At 57.1% G+C, this 20,128-nt stretch overlaps 2 protein-coding genes and 1 long non-coding RNA gene across 5 annotated transcripts; 1 reads left to right on the top strand and 2 right to left on the bottom strand.

The window, feature by feature from the left end:
- Positions 1–643: 643 nt before the first annotated feature.
- Positions 644–5,918, bottom strand: LOC142823398 (uncharacterized). Its single transcript, XR_012898615.2, has 2 exons — positions 4,423–5,918; positions 644–1,389 (listed from the first exon to the last, which is right to left on the bottom strand). It is a non-coding gene; the product is annotated as an uncharacterized LOC142823398 (long non-coding RNA).
- Positions 5,919–6,079: 161 nt separating this feature from the next.
- ERCC1 (ERCC excision repair 1, endonuclease non-catalytic subunit) lies at positions 6,080–14,074 on the top strand. Of its 3 annotated transcripts, none has more exons than XM_075914415.2 (10): positions 6,080–6,389; positions 8,038–8,145; positions 9,486–9,776; positions 10,333–10,436; positions 11,171–11,270; positions 11,573–11,649; positions 12,225–12,324; positions 12,732–12,803; positions 13,611–13,679; positions 13,838–14,074. In XM_075914415.2, exons 2-10 carry the CDS (start codon positions 8,065–8,067, stop codon positions 13,889–13,891), a joined length of 948 nt encoding a protein of 315 aa, XP_075770530.2. In that variant the 5' UTR covers positions 6,080–6,389; positions 8,038–8,064; the 3' UTR covers positions 13,892–14,074. The 3 variants fall into 3 exon arrangements, with proteins under 3 accessions (XP_075770530.2, XP_075770531.2, XP_014430688.3); XM_075914416.2 differs by having other exon boundaries at positions 6,080–6,399; positions 11,576–11,649; XM_014575202.4 differs by having other exon boundaries at positions 6,080–6,399.
- A 3,085-nt stretch (positions 14,075–17,159) lies between these two features.
- Positions 17,160–20,128, bottom strand: POLR1G (RNA polymerase I subunit G). Its single transcript, XM_075914422.2, has 3 exons — positions 19,892–20,128; positions 18,892–19,012; positions 17,160–18,297 (listed from the first exon to the last, which is right to left on the bottom strand). The coding sequence occupies exons 1-3, from the start codon at positions 19,926–19,928 to the stop codon at positions 17,616–17,618; spliced, it is 840 nt and encodes a 279-aa protein (XP_075770537.2). The 5' UTR covers positions 19,929–20,128; the 3' UTR covers positions 17,160–17,615.

The raw sequence follows: 20,128 nt of genomic DNA, 5'->3' as shown, positions 1-20,128 counted from the left end.
CTCAGCGGGACAGACTGGTATCAGACAAGAAAAATGGTCTCAAATGGTTATGGATCAATGTCCCCCTGCCGAGCACAAGATGGAATATCAGTGTCTGCTACAGGCCCCCCCGCCCGCCCCATGACACAAGGGGATGAGACGACTAGTTCATTAGATACAACTGTTGAAAGAAAATGTGATCACAGGGGACTTTAGTTTGAATGACTCACACTGAAGGTTTCATGCTGCTAGGGTGACCAGATGGCAAGTGTGAAAAATTGGGATGGGAGTGCCCATATAAGACAAAACGCTAAATATCAGGACTGTCCTTATAAAATTATCTGGCCACCTGACATGCTGCCAGTACTAAAATATCCTTGGAGTTTCCAAACATGATAGACAACAGCTTCCTAACTCAAAAAATGTTAGTTACCACAGGGAAATTCTTAAACCATAAAGAGGAACTGAAAAATTAACAGTAGCTTAGGTACAAGTGATTATGACTTGATCATGCTGATAAGGTGTAAGCTGCACAAAGTCCAGATCATTGATAGAGATACATGGTGCTTTAAATAAGTCAAATTTCCAAAGCTGAAAACAATTCTGAGCCAAAAATGGGTTGGAAGATAAATTTAATCAGAAAAATGAGAATGATAACAGGGAATCATGTAAGAACACTTTATTACAGGGGTGGGGAACTTAAGGCCCAGGGGTCAGATATGGACCCTGGCTTCCCTGGATCTGGTCCCTGAAGCTTGGGGCTCCCCTCCCAGTGTTGGGGAGCCCATGTTGGTGCTCCAGCCCCCCATAGTTCTCCCACAGGGCTGGAGCACACATCTACTAGGCTGGGCCCCCAAGGAGCTGGTGTGGGAGGGGAACATGGGGAGTGTCTTTCTCAGTCAGTCACATCAGTGAAGGGGTTGTTTTGGCTTCTTACTTGTGTGTGGCCCCAGACTGATTTTTCTTTGGGTCAGCTGCCCCAAAACCAAAAAAGGATCCCCACCCCTGCTTTACTAGGTGCCCCAAAAGCCATAATTGGTGACGAATGCCACACTGGTAAAAAAAAAAAAAAAAAACCTTGCTCTAGGAGGAAAGTGAAGATAGCTAAAATAATCAGAACACGAGGGAAAGTTGATAGTGATGAACACAAATCAGAAGTTAGGACCTGCAGAAAACCGATAAGGGAAACAAAGGAACACAAGGAAAAATCGAGGGCCAGCAGACAATATGTTTTTGAAATTATTACAAACAAAAAGAATCCTGGCAATAGTATTCATCTATTAGTATATGGAAATGGTAGAATACAGAAAAGGCAAAAGTATTCAATAAATATTTGTTCTGTATTTGCGGAAAAAGCAGATGAAACCATCTCACTGTATGGTGATAACACTTTGCATTCCACTTGCATCTCTGGAAAACAGTAAACAGAAGGTACTAAAGTGAGATATTTCAGATAACCCGCATCTAAAACTTTTAAAAGAGTTGGCTGATGAGCTTGCTGGACAGTTCATGTTGCTTTTACAATACAAAAATACTGGGGAAGTTCTGGACCAAAGCTAATGTGTCAATATTTTAAAAGAGTAAATATGATGACCTAGGTAATTATAGACTCAACAATCTGACACTGATCCTTAGCAAGATAATAGCAAGCCCGATATGGGAGCTGATTAAGAAAGAAATAAAAAGAATATTAGTGCCAATCAATAGGGGTTCATGGAAACCAGATCTTACCAAACTAACTTAGATAGCTTTAGTGATGAAATTACAGCCTGAAACTTCAGTAAGATGTTTGATATTTTAATTAAAGAATTACAATGATATAGATTTACCATGCCACACATTCTGAATTAAAGTCTGGTTAACTGCTAGGTCTCAGAAGGTAACAAGGGAGGAGCAGGAGGGTTTCTTATGTGGTCTTACAGGGATCAGGTATTGGCCCTCTGCTATTTAACATTTTTACCCTTCACCTGGAAGAAAACATATAATCACCACTGATAACATTTGCAGCTGGCAACCCTAAACCCTAACCAGCCTCCGCCACCTCACCGGAGCCTTAGGCAGAGAATAGCTCACACTTTAAAAAGCCAGCTGTTCCCTGTTTGATAGGCCTGGGGTGGGTGACTTCTTATGCTGTTCCCACCCCCCAGCAAAATCTCTTAACTCCCATTGGCCAATCTCAGTTTCCAGCCAATAGGAGTTGAGAATTTTTGCTGGGAGCAGAGGCAGTGTAGGAAGCCTTCTCCCTTCCTCCTCGTCATCCCCCCTTCCCTTACCTCTCATGCCTGGAGCGGATCAACGCGGAGCTGCGAGCAGCCTGCAGCAGACAGTCTGCCTCAGGTTTCTGCTGGTAAGCGCCTCCTAGCAAGATCCTGCCTGTGGCACCCCAGTTCTTCCCTTCCCCAGCCCTCTGACCCCTCCTGCATCTATACACCCTCCCAGATCTGACATCCTAATCTTCTGCCTCAGATCACAATCCCCTCCTAGCCTAGGCCGCATCCCTGTTCCCTGCCCTAGGTCACAAACTCCTCCTTCTCCCAAACTCCCTCCCAGACCCCATTCTCTTTCCTGCACCCCAATCCCTTCCGCCAAGCTCCCTTCTGCACCCAGCCTTCATGCCAGACCCCCCTGAACCTCCTCCATTAAGATCTTGGAAGAGTGTGGTCCTCAACCACTTTCCAAAATCTTGGAGTGGCCCCCCGGTCAAAAATTATTGCCCACCCCTTTACATACAGGTAGGTCGCTCAGGCCCAGGCTGTCTCATACAGGGGAGGGAGGGATCACATGAGGATTACTTATTGGGTTTAGGGTTGCCAAGTGTCCGGTATTTGCACGCACTGTCCGGTAAAAAAAAAATCAGAAAATACCCGACACATGCAATATCCAGTATTTTCTGATTTTTCCAGCTGCGTACCGGAAGGAAACCTAGCGTGGGCGGGGGGAGCGGCTGAGAGTCCGAGCTTGGAGGTGGGGCCGCGATTGCCACCGGGAGCTCTTGGTTGTGTGAGGAGGCGGGGAAGCCTCCTCCTCGCTCATGTATCGCCAGGAGCCTGCGCGGGACAGGCAGCAAGTGCCCGGGTCTGGCCAGCGGGGAGCGGGCCTATCTGCTCACTCCCCCTCCCTTCCTGGCCGGTTCTTCCCCACTTCTCCTGATCTTCCCCAGCCAACCCCCCTGCACCCCCAGCTCTGCTTCCCACTGTCCTGTTCCTCTTCCTGATTTCCCCCGGCCAGCGCTGCCTCACCTCTCCCCACCCCCACCAGCTCTGCTTCCTGCTCCCCCTTCCTTCCGTCCAGCCCCATGGCCCCTGCCCTCTGCAGCTCTGCTTCCCGCCACCCCCCTTCCTCATGCTCCCTCCCTTTCCTTCCGGCCAGCCCCATGGGCCCCACTCTGCTAACCCTAACCCCCCCCCCAGCTCTGCTTCCTGCTAGCCTGTTCCTCTTCCTCATCTCTCCTAGCCAGCCAGTGCCACTGCACCGCCCCCGCCTGCTCTGCTTCCAACTTCCCCTTCCTCCTGGCCAGACCCACTCCCCTCCCAGCTGGTTCCCCTCCCCCGATATCCCGCTGCCAGCCCTGTTCTGCCTGCCCCCATGACCAGCCCTGCTTCCCATTGGCCCCCCATCTCCCCCGGCCAACCCCGTTGCCTCCCCCCCCACTGTTTCCGGCCAGCACCGCTCCCCTCCTGGCCAGTCCTTCTCCCCCCCCCTCCCCCATGAAGTCTGTTTTTTTTTTTGTTTTTTTTTTTAAATGACTACCTGGTAACCGCTAGTGATCCTATCCCTGTGATTATCACAGAGATTTAAACTGAGAAGCAACTTGCCTCTCCCCAGCCCCAGGTTCTTGGAAGTTGTTTTTTTTTGTTTTTTTTTTTGCTCAGCAACTTTGGTCCGCCTGGCCCCCCCCCCCATTTTTTCTCTGTGGTTTCTGGGGGGGGGGGGGTAGTATTTTTGTTTCAACCATCTGGCAACCCAAGTTGTGTTACCCTAGGGTATCTGATACTGGCCTGTCAGCAGACAGGATACTGGGCTGGATGGACTGTTGGTCTAACCCACTATGGATGCTCTTATGTTCTTAGGGTACACACAGCACAACCACAGTGCTCAGGTTCACACCCACCCTCATATATACAATGCACATGGTACAGCCTATCACATACACAGCACACATGGCACAGCCAGGCTGCTCATATCCAGACCCAGCCTGTCAAATACATGGCATGGCCAAGCCACTCAGGGCCTAGGGTTGCCAGGTGTCCGGTATTGACCCGGACAGTTTGGCATTTTCGCCTCCTGTCCGGTAAAAAAAAAATGCAGAAAATACTGGACACCTAAAATGTCCAGTATTTTCTGGTTTTTTCCCCCTCCCAGGTGAAAATACCATACACTTGGCAACCCCACACTCAGCAACTGGGCCCGGGCCCAGGCCCTGCCCCTGGACACCCTGCTCACCTGGTTCCGCAGGGAAGTTCCCTTCTGGCTGGACCAAGAAAACAAGATGGCCACCTGCAAAAAGCCTAAAGACTTGAGCAAGGGGAAACAATGCCTTCCCTTGGTCTTAGTGCTCAACCTCTCCTCTTCCTATCCCTCTTATGATTCTGCATCCACTTAAAGGGGCCATTTATTTGCTTAATTTTTTTTTTTTTTTTTTGCTCTGCTCAACAACTTTGGTCCCCCCCCCTTTTTTTCCCCTCAACAGAATTCTTTCCTTGGTGTTTTTTTTTGGGGGGGGCAGGGGGAGAAGGGTGTGTTCAGTATTATTGGTTAAACCATCTGGCAACCCTCTCAGGGCCACCCTATCATGTACACAGTGCACATGGACTGGCTACTCAGACCCAGATCTAGTCTGTCCTGAAACACAGCACACAGAAGCCCTACAATCAGGCCCAGGCCTGGGCTGCATCCTACATGTGTTTCCAAGTCTAAAAAACCCCACCCTGGCACTGTCTTTCAAACAGGCCACCTCATTGCAGAGTGAGGGGGAGTCAAGTCTAGGCCACATTTTAACAATTTACACACCAATGTATCATTTTCAGGATGTTGATGTGCAAGGTGACTGCACCAACACTACACCTGAGAACTAGAAAAGGAGATGGGGGGGGAGGGATACTTGGGCTACGTCTAGACTGGCATGATTTTCTGCAAATGCTGTTAATGGAAAACTTTTCTGTTAAAAGCATTTGCGGAAGAGAGCGTCTAGATTGGCACGGAGGCTTTTCTGCAAAAGCACTTTTTGCAGAAAAGCATTCATGCCAATCTAGACGTGGTTTTGCGCAAGTAAGCCCCGATTGCCATTTTTGCGATCGGGGCTTTTTTGCACAAAACAAAGGACTTTTGCCCGAACGGGAGCAGCACAGTGGTTCCACAAGAAGCCCTGATTTCTTACATGAGATCGTCAGTGTTCTTGCGGAAATTCAAGCGGCCAGTGTAGACAGCTGGCATGTTTTTCCGCAAAAGCAGCTGTTCTTGCGGAAAAAACTTGCCAGTGTAGACACAGCCTTGCAATGCAGCCCCTGGCCCAGCCATGGGCAACTTAATTCACGGGATACACGTGGCCCATGGAGGGGGGGGGTGCCCTGTGTGGCCTACAACACTGCGCATGCGCAAAGCTGCCAGATACGCTGGTTTCCGCGTGATCAGGTTTTGCTGTTACTCACCCAACACGCACGTGACGCCAGGTAAGGTCGGCGCTGGTCGGTAAGAGCCACGTGCCTGTTGCAGCCAATCACAGCGCTGCCATGGTTCCCTCGGCATCGCACATTGGCTGTGAGAGCGGCGCTCCGCTGCAGCCAATCACAGCGCTGCCATGGTTCCCTCCGCACCGCACATTGGCTGTGAGAGCGGCCTCCGCTGCAGCCAATCACAGCGCTGCCATGGTTCCCTCCGCACCGCACATTGGCTGTGAGAGCGGCGCTCCGCTGCAGCCAATCACAGCGCTGCCATGGTTCCCTCCGCACCGCACATTGGCTGTGAGAGCGGCGCTCCGCTGCAGCCAATCACAGCGCTGCCATGGTCCCGTGGGGGCAAGCCCGCGCATTCGAGCCCCCCCAGGACCCCCTTCTCCCTGAAGCGCACTATCTCCTGAGGGGACACATGCCCCTCCCCCCGCCCTTCCCCTGACACCAGCCGCACCGGCTGTGAGCGCCCCCCGCCATAGAGCCCGGAGGACCCGAGGCTAGAGAGGCCCCATTAGCCCCTCCCGCGACCATAGAGTCTCGGCGGCCCGAGGGTAGAGCGTCCGGCGGGCGAAGCCGCTCTCCCTGGGCGGCACGCCATAGAGTCTGGAGACGCGGCGGGGCGAGCGGCCTCCCTGCGGGCCGTCGCTGGACACCACAGACCCGCGGGGCGGGGCGCGACCCCAGGCTCGCGCTCCGTGCCCCCCCCCCCCCGCATGCGGGGTCACGTCACACACGGCGCCGGTGAGCCAGGGTAATGCGCATGCGCGGGGGCAAGAGGCGCGCGTTGTTTTGACTCGCGGCGACAGAGCCAATCCCTGCGCGGAGGGGGCGGGGCGTAGCCTTACTGCCCGGGTGCCGCAGCCCACCCGCTGGAAGGCGTCACGTGACCGGGCGGAAGCGGGTGGGGCCACGAGGCCTGAGCTCTGCTGCTGGCGGGAGTAGGACACGCTGAGTCCTTGCGCTTGGGGAGGGGGCATCCAGGCCTGGCCCCTCTCAGCCCCCAGCCTGACCCCGGCGGGGCACCAAGCCCTGCCCCAGCCCACGTGCCCTCGAATCTTTTCCACCCCTGTGCGAAATACATTTTGTTATGTACCCGGGTGCGGATGTGCACCACCAATAGAAACCCAAACCTAGCGCTGGGCGCTCTGCTGATCAGCGGGGCACAGTAGAATCTCTGCTCAGCGGCTGCCTAAGGATTGCTGCCCCCACCCCATGCCCTGACTAGAGGTGTCAGTTTTGGTTGGGTGTATTTCTGGAGACTTCATCACATGATGTGCTTTTTAATTTAAAAAGAATCGGTGCTTCCTGGAGATTCACTGGGAACTCGCGTCCTTACCGCCCCCTCCCCCAAACTCTGGCAGGCAGTGTCAAGCCCCCACCTGGGCAGGGAGTACTATGTCTGGAATCCTGGATTACAGTGGGGGAGCCAGCCCTAGTCCTACTGTTGGGGGCTTCCAGGACCTTCTGGGAAACAGAATAATAGAATATTAGAACTGGAAGGGACCTAGAGAGGTCATCGAGTCCAATCCCCAGCATTCACGGCAGGGCCAAGTACCATCTAAGTCTTTCAGTGCCTGACCCCCTTCTAGCCATAAAGAAAGTCCCGTGAATTTGTCCATGACCTTGGGGTAGGGTTAATCACAAACACCAGGCTGGGAACCCCTGCCCCAGAGTCATTCAGTGCTGTCTACACTGGCCATTTGAATTTGCGCAAGAACACTGACGTTCTAATGTAAGAATTCAGTGCTTCTTGCGCAAATACTTTGACGCTCCCGCTCAGGGATAAGCCATCTTGCGCAAGAATACTTGAGCAAGAGGGCCAGTGTAGACAGGCACCTTAATTTTTTGTGCAAGAAAGCCCGATGGTTAAAATGGCCATCGGAGCTTTCTTGCGCAAAAGCACGTCTATACTGGGCTCTGATGCTTTTGCGCAAAAGCACTTTTTGTGCAAAAGCATCCGTGCCAATCTAGACGCTCTTTTGGAGAAATTCTTTTAACGGAAAAACTTTTCCGTTAAAAGTATTTCCGCAAAATCATGCCAATCTAGACGCAGCCATCCTGTATTACCTCCTAACAGATAGGTCTGTATAAGCAAGTAAATCTAGCATCAGTCAAGCACCAGGATAGGACAAGACCTTCACTGCCAGTGGCCACTTGTTACTGATTTATACCCAGGGGACACTAATACAACATTCTCACCTGGGGCACCTCAGCTGTAACCCCAAGGAATGGGCTGCCTTGAGCCAGTGGCGACAGCAATGCTGTGCAGTGCTGAGCTCAAGCCCCTGAAAGCTTTTTGGTGCATAACCACAGGGCTATGGACTCTCCATAAGCTGGATGATGCAGGTTCTTGCACCTGTCTGCAGTGTCTGCTCTGGACTCTCCCCAGGAATCGCTCCAGGCTGGGTTGTGAAGAATGGAACCCACGGAGGCAGCCCAGACCCCGGAGAAGAGGAGGAGGTTCACCGTGCAGTTGCAGGACCCTGAACACAGCACGGTAGCAAAAGGATCATGGGTGGCTCTTGGAGGGGACCTGATAGGTAGCTGGGTGTGTTCAGGGCCCTTGAGATTCACACACAGAGCAAGAGGCAGGAGGCCCCTAGCACCATGCTGGCTCTGTCCTTCCCCCCCCCCCAAGTCCCCAGATACACCCTGCTTATCACCAGATGTTCAATTGCATGCGTGTGTTTTTTCCACATGCTGCACTGGCTCTGGCCAGATAGCCCATACAGCAGGCTCCGATCAAACTGCCCAAAGAAAATGCAAAGAAAATGTTATTGCTGACAAACCACAGTGGTAACGCCCCAGCTCAGTGGTTACAGGTACACTAACTCATGCATGCCCTTGCCAATGGACCAGCCCAATTAGCGATGGGACTTTCCACTGCCTCCTAGACCAGACAAAGAGTTTAAAGCAAGGTATGAAAACAAACAATCCAGGATACACAACTTACATATCACCTTCCACTTTTCATGACGTTTGTTACCTCTCTTTGTACTTTCCTCCCGATGTTACAAACAAAATATTTCCATTTATTACCTTTGTCAAACCTTTTCATCGTGTGCTAGGTTGAGGCGTTCTTGTGCTGGCCAGCTGGAATGTGTTTACACTCAGGGTGCGTCTAGACTGGCAAGGACCAGTGTACTGGCTGCTTGAATTTGTGCAAGAGCACTGACTTTGTAATGTACAATATCAGTGCTTCTTGCGCAAATACTTTCACGCTCCCGCTCAGGAAAAAGCCCTCTTGCGCAAGAATACTTGCGCAAGAGGGCCAGTGTAGACAGGGAAGAACTGTTTTGTGCAAAAAAGCTCCGATGGCTAAAATGGCGATCGGGGCTTTCTTGCGCAAAATCGCGTCTAGACTGGCCACAGACACTTTTGCGCAAAAGCATCCGTGCCAATCTAGATGCTCTTTTGCGGAAATACTTTTAACGGAAAAACTTTTCAGTTAAAAGTATTTCCACAAAATCATGCCAGTCTAGATGCAGCCTTAGTGTGCTTTAGCCATGTTGGTGACAAGTTTGTGTACTGGACTCGCAGGCAAGCATCTGCTTTTGGCAGGGCCTGGCAGTAGTTCATAGCATAACTTTTGCTAACTTTCGTTCAGGCCTCAGGCCTCACACCAGGCTCATGCTTCAGCCTTTCTCTTTCTACTGCTCTGCTCAGTTGGAGGCCCTAGCACAGAACTGGCTCTGCACTAGCCTCAGGGCTCCCAAGAAACACCCTGCTGGCACACTTGGGGTCACTCCAACTCCTACCTAGTGCCTCCTGAGAGGTCCTTGCCCCCACACAGCTGATTCTGCTTTTTCTCACCCAGGATTTGTTGCTTTCCACTAGGTGAGGCCTCTCTTCAAATCATCTTGCTCTTCAGCAGAGCCCAGGGCCCCTGCCCTGCCTGGGGCCACTTCCTATGCTGAATATGTTGTCACCGAGGCCTCCGTGCCAGTCCCCCGGCCTGTCAGGGTAACAGCTGCACCCTCGGGGTCTGGAGAGCAGGCTGCCTTGGGAGCACTCCCTTCAGGAAGCGAGGCCAGTGTCATACTCTCTGCTGCCCATGGGGACTCAGATCCCAGTCCCGTGCTGAAACCAGGGACCAAGAGCAACTGCATCATTGTCAGCCCTCGTCAGGTGAGGGGCTGCCTGACAGGCTCTTCTCCTTGCTGTTGCTTGGTATTGGAGGGGGTGCTCTCTCTGCAGGAGAGGTCTGTAGAGCAAGGGTATCCCCAGGCCCTGGCTCTCATTGCGCTTGGCTCTTGTGCTGTATGGCTCAGTGCCCCCATCCCCATCCAGGGCTTATCCATCTGGGCCTCTCTCTGGTGCCCCCCATCAAGGGCTCATCTGCCTACCCTACCCTCCCCTGGATGCCCCTGGCAAGGGTTTGCCCAACCCCACTTTCCTTGGCCTCTCCCCAGCTGCTCCATTAAGGGCTTGCCCATCCTGCCTCTTGCAGCCTCTCCTGCAGCCCAGCCTGTCCCCGGGCCTTACGTCAGGGACTCACTCAACCCCTCTCTCCCAGCCTCTCCCTGGTGCCCACATTGAGGGTTCACCCTTGCCCCATCCCTTGGCCTCTCTATGGGGACCCCCATCAGGGGCGCCTCAGCCTCTCTTCCCAGTCTCTTGCTAACGCCCCACCCAGGCTGCCACCCCATTTCTGATGCTGGGGGGATTCCCCCTCTCTTCCCAGCGGGGGAACCCCATCCTGAAGTTTGTGCGCAACATCCCCTGGGAGTTTGGTGAGATCGTCCCTGACTACGTGCTGGGCCAGACAACATGTGCCCTCTTCCTGAGGTGGGTGAGCTGACAGCTGGGAGAGCTGAGCATTTAGGGCAGGTGTTTGGGATCAGGCCAGTGGCTGGGAAACCTGGACTTTTGGGGGTAGCTGGGGGGCAGGCAGATGGCTGGGAGAGCTGGACTCTCGGAATGTCTGGGGGGCAGGTCGATGGCTGGGAGAGCCAGGTTCTCGGGATATCTGGGGGGCCGGCTGATGGCTGGGAGAGCCGGGTTCTCAGGGGATATCTGGGGGGCAGACTGATGGCTGGGAGAGCCGGGTTCTCAGGGGATATCTGGGGGGCAGGCTGATGGCTGGGAGAGCCGGGTTCTCAGGGGATATCTGGGGGGCAGACTGATGGCTGGGAGAGCCGGGTTCTCAGGGGATATCTGGGGGGCCGGCTGATGGCTGGGAGAGCCAGGTTCTCAGGGGATATCTGGGGGGCAGGCTGATGGCTGGGAGAGCCGGGTTCTCAGGGGATATCTGGGGGGCAGGCTGATGGCTGGGAGAGCCGGGTTCTCAGGGGATATCTGGGGGGCAGGCTGATGGCTGGGAGAGCCGGGTTCTCAGGGGATATCTGGGGGGCAGGCTGATGGCTGGGAGAGCCAGGCTCTCAGAGGGTAGTTAGGGGGCAGGCCGATGGCCAGGGGAGTGGGGCTCTCAGAGGGTACCTGGGAGATCCAAGGCTGGGGACAGGCAAGGAGAGTGAAGTGAACAGAAGAGAGGTTGCTCCAGTGCTCTGCTCGCTTCACAGCCTGCGGTACCACAACCTGAATCCCAAATACATCCATGAGCGGCTGCAGCGCCTGGGGAAGACGTACGCTCTGCAGGTGCTGCTGGTGCAGGTCGACGTGGTGAGGAGCCCCGGCACCTTGGCTCCCTCCTGGCCCCCAACTAGACCCTCTCCTGCCATGGTGCCTTGCGCACTCCCTACTGCAGGGCTGGAACCAGCTCCCACCCAGCCCCCTCCCCGTAGTGATGCTCCTGCTTCTCCAGCCTCCATGGCCTTGCTCAGCCATTCCTGTCATCCCTCCCCCTTCATCCCCCTCAAAGACTCCCTGCCTCCCGTCTCCTCTCCCATCTCGGTGAGGAATTGCCCCGATGCGGTGGGGAAATTGCCCCCGTATAAGCAGGGAATCGCTCTTCTTTGCTGTAGAAGGACCCGCACCAAGCACTGAAGGAATTGGCCAAGATATGCATCCTGGCCGACTGCACTCTCATCCTGGCCTGGAGGTGAGAGCCCGCGGCACGGAAAGTCAGTGGCTGGGCTGGGCGGGCTCCATGCCAACAGGGCTGGGAGTGTCCTGCCAAGGGACAAGACCTATGGAGGACCTGGGGACTGGGTCAAGCCATCTAGGGCGTGTCCTGCTAAGGGGCATGGGACCCAGGGCCGCACTCCCATCTCTGCGGAAATGAATTTGAGCTGGTGGGGACCCTGGGGATGTGGCTGCCAGTGCGACCTGACTCCTGGGCAGGCAGGTCCCTTCTCCTGGGAAGCCCAGATCATGCTCAGCTGGCCGGGGGTGGCATGTCTCCCTGTCTGCCTCCGTGCATGCCTAGGCCTGCAAGCTGGAAGCTCCATGATGTGGGGCACCTTCGCTTGGGAGCATGCTGGCCCTGTGAAGCTCAGGGCAGGACCAGGCCTAAGAATGGAACTGAACACCAGCCATAGCAGTGCTTGGCTTTGAATATCACTCCCTGCAGGCTGGCGGGTCCAGCAGGCCTCAGCTTTGTGGCTTCAACCCTTTGTGCTGTGCACCAGGCCTCTCCCATCGTCTCCTGATTCCCGTATCTCTGTTTCCCCTCAGCCCTGAAGAGGCCGGACGCTACCTGGAAACATACAAAGCCTACGAGCAGAAACCAGCAGACCTGCTCAAGGAGAAAGTGGATCAGGACTTCCTGTCCAAAGTAAGGCTACCCTGCTGTGTGCTTCACTGCAGCAGTGCCATGGCAGCACCCCAGCTGGGGACCCCTGTGCCGTGAGCTTCCACACAGCAGTGCCCTGCCAGGGTTCCCTGTGCCGTGAGCTTCCACACAGCAGTGCCCTGCCAGGGTTCCCTGTGCCGTGAGCTTCCACACAGCAGTGCCCTGCCAGGGTTCCCTGTGCCTTGACCTTCCCCACAGCAATGCTGTGGCAGTACCCAGCCAATGTGGTGAACTTCCTCAAAAGTGTCCTCATCAGGTGTCCTAGAGCAGACGTGTCTCTCAGCAGTGTGCCGTGGGCAGGGAGAGAGGAGTTCAGCCCATGCCTGGTGTGCGTGTACTTGCCCAGCCAGGGAGGGGCGCTCCCACTCACAACCTGTGTCTCTTCCCAGGTGACCGATTGTCTGACCAGCGTGAAGTCAGTTAACAAGACGGACACACTGAGCCTTTTCTCAACATTCGGGGTGAGCCACCTGCTGCACATTGGGGGCAGACTGGGCCTTGCAACAGCTAGCTCCGAGCTCTGCCTTTTGGGACTAGGTAGCTCCATTGCTCCCTTCCCATCAGTTCACCCAAGACAGGTGCCCAGCTGAGTCTTTCCTTGCAGTGCAGGAGTTTGTCGGAGCAGGATGCTACTGTTGGGGAGGCATATGACAAGATGGCAAACTGGACTGGTCCCTCCTGCTGGGCCCCCCATTGATTTTAGCTCCCAGCCTACTGGAGCCCATGGGAGGACACATAAAGGGCTGCCCTTACCCCTACGCAGAATACACAGCTACCACGCATTTGGGGCATTCATCCACCTACCTGCCTCTTCCTGTCCCTGCCCTGTGGCTCTGCTTCCTCCAGAGGGTCTAGTTCACTTACAGTGACACAGCCTGGCAGAGCCAGTAGCAGGACATGGAAAGAGCCAGCCAAAGGGTAATGAGCCATTTCACAGGCAACTGCCAACCCCAGGTCTGTTTCTGAATTTCCCGCTAGTCAACGGGGGCCTTCGTTTAAAATCGGCTTTTAAAATATTTCAGTAGCGTGTTGCTTAAGATTGTATAAAATCACAGCTCTAAAAAATCATCATCTGCCCCCTAGAGGGCCCCATAAACCCTAAGTATGGCCCTGGACACACACGGGCTGCCTGCGAACCATGTCGCAGTGCAGCAGCAGCATCGGGTCTCTCCTTCCCCATGAGCGTGAGGGGCAGAGTGCAGGGAAGGACCTGGCAGGGGGCTCCTTGTGCTCCAGGGGTAATCTGACTCTGAACATTGTCGTTTCAGTCTCTGGCGAATATTGCACGAGCATCCAAGGAGGATCTCTCCCTCTGCCCAGGCGTCGGGCCCCAGAAGGTGAGCGGGAGCAAGAGGGAGAACTCATCTTCCCCCAGTGCCTTATCTGTGTGGCAAAGGGGCTGCAGGGAATCAGGTGGGAGTGTGCGGAAGGGGCACAGCAGAGGAAACTGCTCCAGGCCCTACTCACTCAGGTCTCTGCTCCAATTTTTTTCCAGGCCAAGAGGATCTTTGACACCCTCCACCAGCCCTTTCTGAAGATCCCCAAGTGAGCAGAGCCCTCCCCTGCGGCACTGCCAGCAGCAGACAAGCAGGAATACATAGCCCCCTTGCCTGCCCAGCCTGGGTCCTGCCGGCATGCTGTTTGCCAGGGCTTTGGGGGACACTGTGCAGAACCAGGTGTTTGTGAGTCTGGACTTTTGACAATAAACCACACTGTGCAGCATTGCAGCTTGGCTGGACAGTGTCGGTTTGGTTCGTGGCACCCTCCTGCCCAAGCTGTGGGCAGGCTCACAAGAAGTGTGTGGGGGGGAAGGGGGCTCATCACATCTCACTGCCGGGGCCAGATAATGGGGGAAGCAGAAACGTGAGCTGGTAGCTGGGGAGGAGCATTTGGCATCAAGGCTCCCAATGTTCTGGGGAAAGGAGCTGGCTGGCTCAAGAACCTCAGCCCAGGAAGCATGAGGGGTCGGGGAGCCCCACCGGTAGCCTGACAGCCTGTGTAATAGTGTGCAGCTTCAGGGACATGCATTGCAGGAGTCTGCACCACCCTGGCACTCCATGTACAGACACAGTGACCCTGCCAGCCCCTTCCCTTCCTGCAAGCCACTGGGAAGCAGCAGCCAATAGCTGCTAGTGCAGCCAGGGGGAGATTTCCTAGAGCAAGGACTCCAGAGATACAACACTGTCTTGATTCACTCCCCACCCTTGTGTGTGCTTGGGCCCCGGCAGGGAGTGGTCACAGACCTGCAAGAGAGGCGCTATCATCCCAGCTTTGGAACAGTCTGTAGGAGTCCTTAGAGGGGTCTGACTTTTCCTCAAGGGCTCGCCTTGGAGCTTCACCATCATCTTAAACTGGGCCTCTAGCAGCACCCCAGAACCTTTCAGCACCTCCCACTGAGACGGACCCCTGGGGGAGACATACATATCCAGGGATCAGTGCCTCCTGCAGGTCCCACATGGTGCCGGCAGAGGTGGAACACAGCATAGGAGTCCTCAGGTTAGCAGAGCAGAGCAAAAGCTAAAGCACAGGCCATAGGGGGCATGCAGAGCCCCAAGCTGGAGTGAACGAACCCCTGTCATCCAACCCCCCCCCCCCCCCCCCCGCATCAGATTCCCAGCAAGACCCCAACAGCCTGCCCTTAGCTCCCACTCCACCGAGCTAGGGAGAGGCAGCTCAGCCCCTGGGGAGACTCTTCCGCTTTGGGTCCTTGGTTGCTAAGCATCAGCATCTAGGCCCCTCAGATGCTCTCCTGATCGGTGTGAGAGACCCACATAGCCCCAGACAGCTGCATGCCATTCACCCCCATGACTTAGCCCACCCTGAAAGAGCAGACAGCCCCTTCCCACCCACTGGGAAACTGAGGCACACCCAGGCCTCATCCAAACGATCCCCCTTTTGTCTTAGAAGTTACTGACTCCAAACATGGCCACTGCCACACACCAGGGAGCTGGGAGAAGGGGAGCAAGTTATAGGCAGTTCAGGAACAGAGCAGGGCTCCAGGGCAGCCCCAGAACCAGGACTGAAAAATGTGGGTGGCCGTGAGCTGTTCCCTCTAGTTTTCCCATGCGTGTCTGGAAAGAATTTTGGTATTTCACCAATATGGAGGTGGTGTGGTGGGGGTGGGGCAAAGGGGTTTGGAGTGTGTGGGAGTGAAAGCATGCTGTCTTTCAGGGGAGGGCTTGGGGATGACGGGTTCAGGAGGGGGCTCAGGCCTAGGGGTTGAATGGGAAGGGGTGAAGGCTTCAGCTGTGGTGAGACCAGGGATGAGGGGTTTGGGGTGCAGGCCGCCCTAGGACTACAGAGGGGAGAAAGGACTCCCCCAGCTCTCTCCCCACCATGGCAGCACCTGAGCTGTGGTAAAGGGGGTTAGGGTCTCAATTCCAATTGACATTGCTGTTGGTAGAGCAGAGACCCTGGGCACTGTTCAGCTACCCGGTAGGGTACACCACACATTATACCTGGGAGTTAGGAGTTAAAAAGAGGCAAGTTAAATAAAATCCCTCGAGTTGGACTAGTGGTATCTGGGGGATACAGTGATTCAGTGGGGGCAGGGTTTCAGGGGTTTGGGGGGCAGGGATTCAGTGGGGGGCAGGGTTTCAGGGGTTTGGGGGGCAGGGATTTAGCAGGATTCTGAGGGGGCACAGGGAGTCACTGAGGCTTACGGGGGTGCTCCCCTGCCAATGGTCTCTGATCCTTCACTAAAGGTGCTGAGGGGGGCACCTGCAGCCTTGACCACCCCTCCCCAGTACTGGGGCTCCACCAAATGGCTGCACATACTATGCCCATGGCGCTGCTTGGCTCCCCTCCCCTAGGGACACAGGCCCTGCCTGCTTCCCATCACTTGCATCATTTTTTCCATCCATGTGCAGAATAAAATGTATGTGCACCCAGGCATGCAAAGACGTGCACCATCAATAGAAACACAGGTTGGCATCTTGGCCACTCTGCTAACTAGCTGGCAGGCATTTGAATCTCTCCTGGGCAGTCTTGCAAGCGCTCAGCTCACAGGAAACACTGATGGGGACATGAGCTGTATGACTCTCTCCAACACCCAAGCTTAAGGCTGTCCCTGCCCCAGCACGTCCTGTAGTCCGAGGGCTGCTAGGAACTAGGGATGTAATAGGGTAGTCAATTAACCAACTAACAAACAAAAGCTTATAGGCTAATGCTATAGACTACACGCATTCTCTCCCACCCCCCCGCTTGCCAGTAATTTTTTTAGCAGGTTGGCCAGCAGCCTGGCTTAGTCCTGACTTATGATGGGTCCAGAACCTACCCTCACTGCAGCTCTGCATTTAAAGTGTATTAGAATCCAGGCAGCCAGGCAGCCCAGCTCAGTTCCGGCTTGCACTGGGTCCGGGAACTCAGACCTCTCCCTAGACAGGGGCTGCTGCCACCCCGCACCGCTGCCTCCTCATCAGAGGCAGCAGCTTAGGGTGACAGGCAGCCAGTCCACAAGGAAAGCTGGTTTTTAAACTGGCTCCCCTCACAGACCAGCTAACACCTGGCAGGGGTCTTCTTGGGAGTGAGGCGAGCGCACTGGCTGCCGGCCACACCCCCAGGGACTACAGAATAGTTGACTAACCCATAAGAATTCATGAGGCTACTCGACAATTCTGTTAACATGCCTACTAGGAACCTCCCAGCTCCAGCCCTGGGGAAAGACAAGGCAAGGCGCCAGACTAAATCCTTCCCCCCAGTGGAGGAATGGGGGTGCCTGGCCCCAGGAGGAGTTAGCTGCCCTCTTACCCCCAGGGAATGGTCACTGGCAACAGGGAGCACCCTCTAGTAATGACAATGAAAGGAGACAGAACAAGTCCCCACATATACTTGGATTTATAAACAAAGACAGAGATGCAACAGAACTCTCCATGGTCCCTCCCAGGATCCAGTAGCCACCTAGACTGCAGCCAGCAAGGTTTGGCCAGTACCCATCACAAGCACCAAGTGTGCCCAGAACAGCCTGGCCGTGCAGTCGCCAGCCAGGGTAAGAACGTGTCCTGTTCGGCCTGTAGCTGCCACGGCTGCCCCCTCATTCCCATGGCAGCAGGCACTGCATTGGCATCGCTGGATGGCCCCCAAGGAGCAGGGGGTCTGATGCAGCTAATGCCCAAAGAGGGACGCTGGCACTATAATCCAGCTGCAGGAGATGTCCCATGTGAAGTCAGCAGTCCCATCTCTGGAGCAGGCAGACACCGCAGCGGATGGGGTGGGATGTTCCAGCCCCATGGCCACTCTGTGCTGACGGCCAACCCCCAAAGCCTTGGCTGCATTCACTCCTGGGAGTGCTCAAACTCCTGCTTTATCGAGCTGGGGTCCAGCAGCTCAACCTTTCCTGGCCAGGTAGCCTCCTCCAAAGCCTCGTACTTGTGCTTCTTTCGCTTCTTCTTGTGCCTGGGGCTCGGCTCCCCCAGCATGGCCTCCTCTGCCCCCCTCAAACCTTCCTCCTCCCCTCCAGGAGGTGCAGGGCCAGAGTCACTGCTCCCCCAACCCCAGGACTCCTCAGGAGGCTCCTGCTTTATTGACACTGGCAGCTCTACTGGCTCCTCTTTCACTCTCTTCTTCTTCTTCTTCTTCTTCCTGGCAGACCTCAGCTCCTCCTGCACATCTGTGGCTGGTGTGGAGGTGGCTGCCCCCTCCAGACACCGCGGCTTTGGGCTGCCCCCAAAGGGTAGGAAACGCTGTCGGAGGCCCTCTGGAACCTGGGGAGCTGGCCTGGCCATGATGGCCTGACCAGGACTCCCGCTGCTGGGGTCCCCAAATCTCTCGCAGATGCGTATGCAGCCATGGAAGGAGGCTGTGCAGGACGGCTGGCCAGGGCGAGTGGAGGACGTTAGCAGGCAGGGACTGTCCGATTCCCTCAGGGCACTGTGGATGTCAAAGACCCGCTGCGTCCCATCAAGATTCGTCTTCAGTGTCTGGAACCCGACCAGGGGCACAGCATGGCCATCCAGGCTGAGGGGAAGGCAGGAGAACATCAGGTGAGCCCCAGGCTGGAACAGCACAGTAACCTGGGGCATGGGCTTGGAGGCAGCCTCACCCACAGGCCAGAGCCGCAGCCATGCACCCACGCGGGACCAGGGCTCAGAACTGGCCGCTGTGTGAATCCCGGGCTTTGCACCACCCTCTGAAGAGCCAAAGGCAGTGCAGAGCTTGGGGGAAGAGCAGCAATTTCTCCACCCTACCTGGCCATGACCCTCCCTTCTGGGAGTCACTCCCTCCCCAGGGGGGAGAGCACTGGACGGGAAGGTAAGAGGCCCCACGTGGGGACGGACGGACAGATCAAGGGCAAAACCTCAGCACATCCCCGCGTAGGGGGCAGGAACGTCACCCTCACCACACACAGGGAGAGAGACTTGTCCAAATGCACCCAGTGAACGTTAAATAGACCCCCACGCACCCCAGCGCCAGGAACAGAGCCCAGATGTCCTGGCAAACATGCCAGGTCCCCAGCTCTAACCACTGGACACCACTCCCCAGCCACAGCCAGAACCCAGAGTCCGGGCTTCTCCCCCCCAAACCCCAGCAGGTCCGGGGCCTGCCCCTCACCTGTCCGGGCTGAAGTCTGCAGGCGCTCGGATCAGCCACAGCTCCTTGGAGGGGCCCCGCAGCGCCTCGGGGGTGAAGGGGCTGGAGGAGAAATCCGGGGGGCACTGGAACCGCGGCAGCCCTGCCAGGAGGACACGGTAAGGGGCGGATTATATGGGGGCTGCTCCAGGAGCCCGGGGCACCCACGGGGACCCCCTGGCTGGTTCCCCCGCGCCGCTCGGGGAGCCCCCCCCCCCAGGTTCCCCCGCGCCGCTCGGGGAGCCCCCCCCCAGGTTCCCCCGCGCCGCTCGGGGAGCCCCCCCCCCAGGTTCCCCCGCGCCGCTCGGGGAGCCCCCCCCCCCAGGTTCCCCCGCGCCGCTCGGGGAGCCCTCCCCCCCAGGTTCCCCCGCGCCGCTCGGGGAGCCCCCCCCCCAGGTTCCCCCGCGCCGCTCGGGGAGCCCCCCCCCCAGGTTCCCCCGCGCCGCTCGGGGAGCCCCCCCCCCCAGGTTCCCCCGCGCCGCTCGGGGAGCCCTCCCCCCCAGGTTCCCCCGCGCCGCTCGGGGAGCCCCCCCCCCCAGGTTCCCCCGCGCCGCTCGGGGAGCCCCCCCCCCAGGTTCCCCCGCGCCGCTCGGGGAGCCCTCCCCCCCCCAGGTTCCCCCGCGCCGCTCGGGGAGCCCCCCCCCAGGTTCCCCCGCGCCGCTCGGGGAGCCCCCCCCCCAGGTTCCCCCGCGCCGCTCGGGGAGCCCTCCCCCCAGGTTCCCCCGCGCCGCTCGGGGAGCCCTCCCCCCAGGTTCCCCCGCGCCGCTCGGGGAGCCCCCCCCCAGGTTCCCCCGCGCCGCTCGGGGAGCCCCCCCCCCAGGTTCCCCCGCGCCGCTCGGGGAGCCCTCCCCCCCAGGTTCCCCCGCGCCGCTCGGGGAGCCCCCCCCCCAGGTTCCCCCGCGCCGCTCGGGGAGCCCCCCCCCCAGGTTCCCCCGCGCCGCTCGGGGAGCCCTCCCCCCCCAGGTTCCCCCGCGCCGCTCACCCGCCAGCGCCTCCCGGCGGGACCCGGCCCGCTCCATGCTGCAGCCGCCGAGCCTCGGGCCACGCGGGGCTGGGCAGAAGCTCGGCTCTCTGGCCCCGCCCCGGCCGGGCGAACTCACTAGCCCGGCAGGAGGAGTCCTCTTTGCGCCTGCTCTGTCCCCCCCCCCCAGCTCGGGACTTGGTGCGGTCCCGGCCTGAACCGTCCTCCTGGGCGCGCGTGGGCAGCCCCTCCCATGTC

This window comes from Pelodiscus sinensis, chromosome 18, assembly GCF_052426305.1.
Source record: "Pelodiscus sinensis isolate ZL-2025 chromosome 18, ASM5242630v1, whole genome shotgun sequence".
In the NCBI taxonomy this organism is placed as follows: domain Eukaryota; kingdom Metazoa; phylum Chordata; order Testudines; family Trionychidae; genus Pelodiscus; species Pelodiscus sinensis.
Note: the sequence above shows the minus strand (reverse complement) of the source record. Positions and strands in the feature narration are given on the sequence as shown.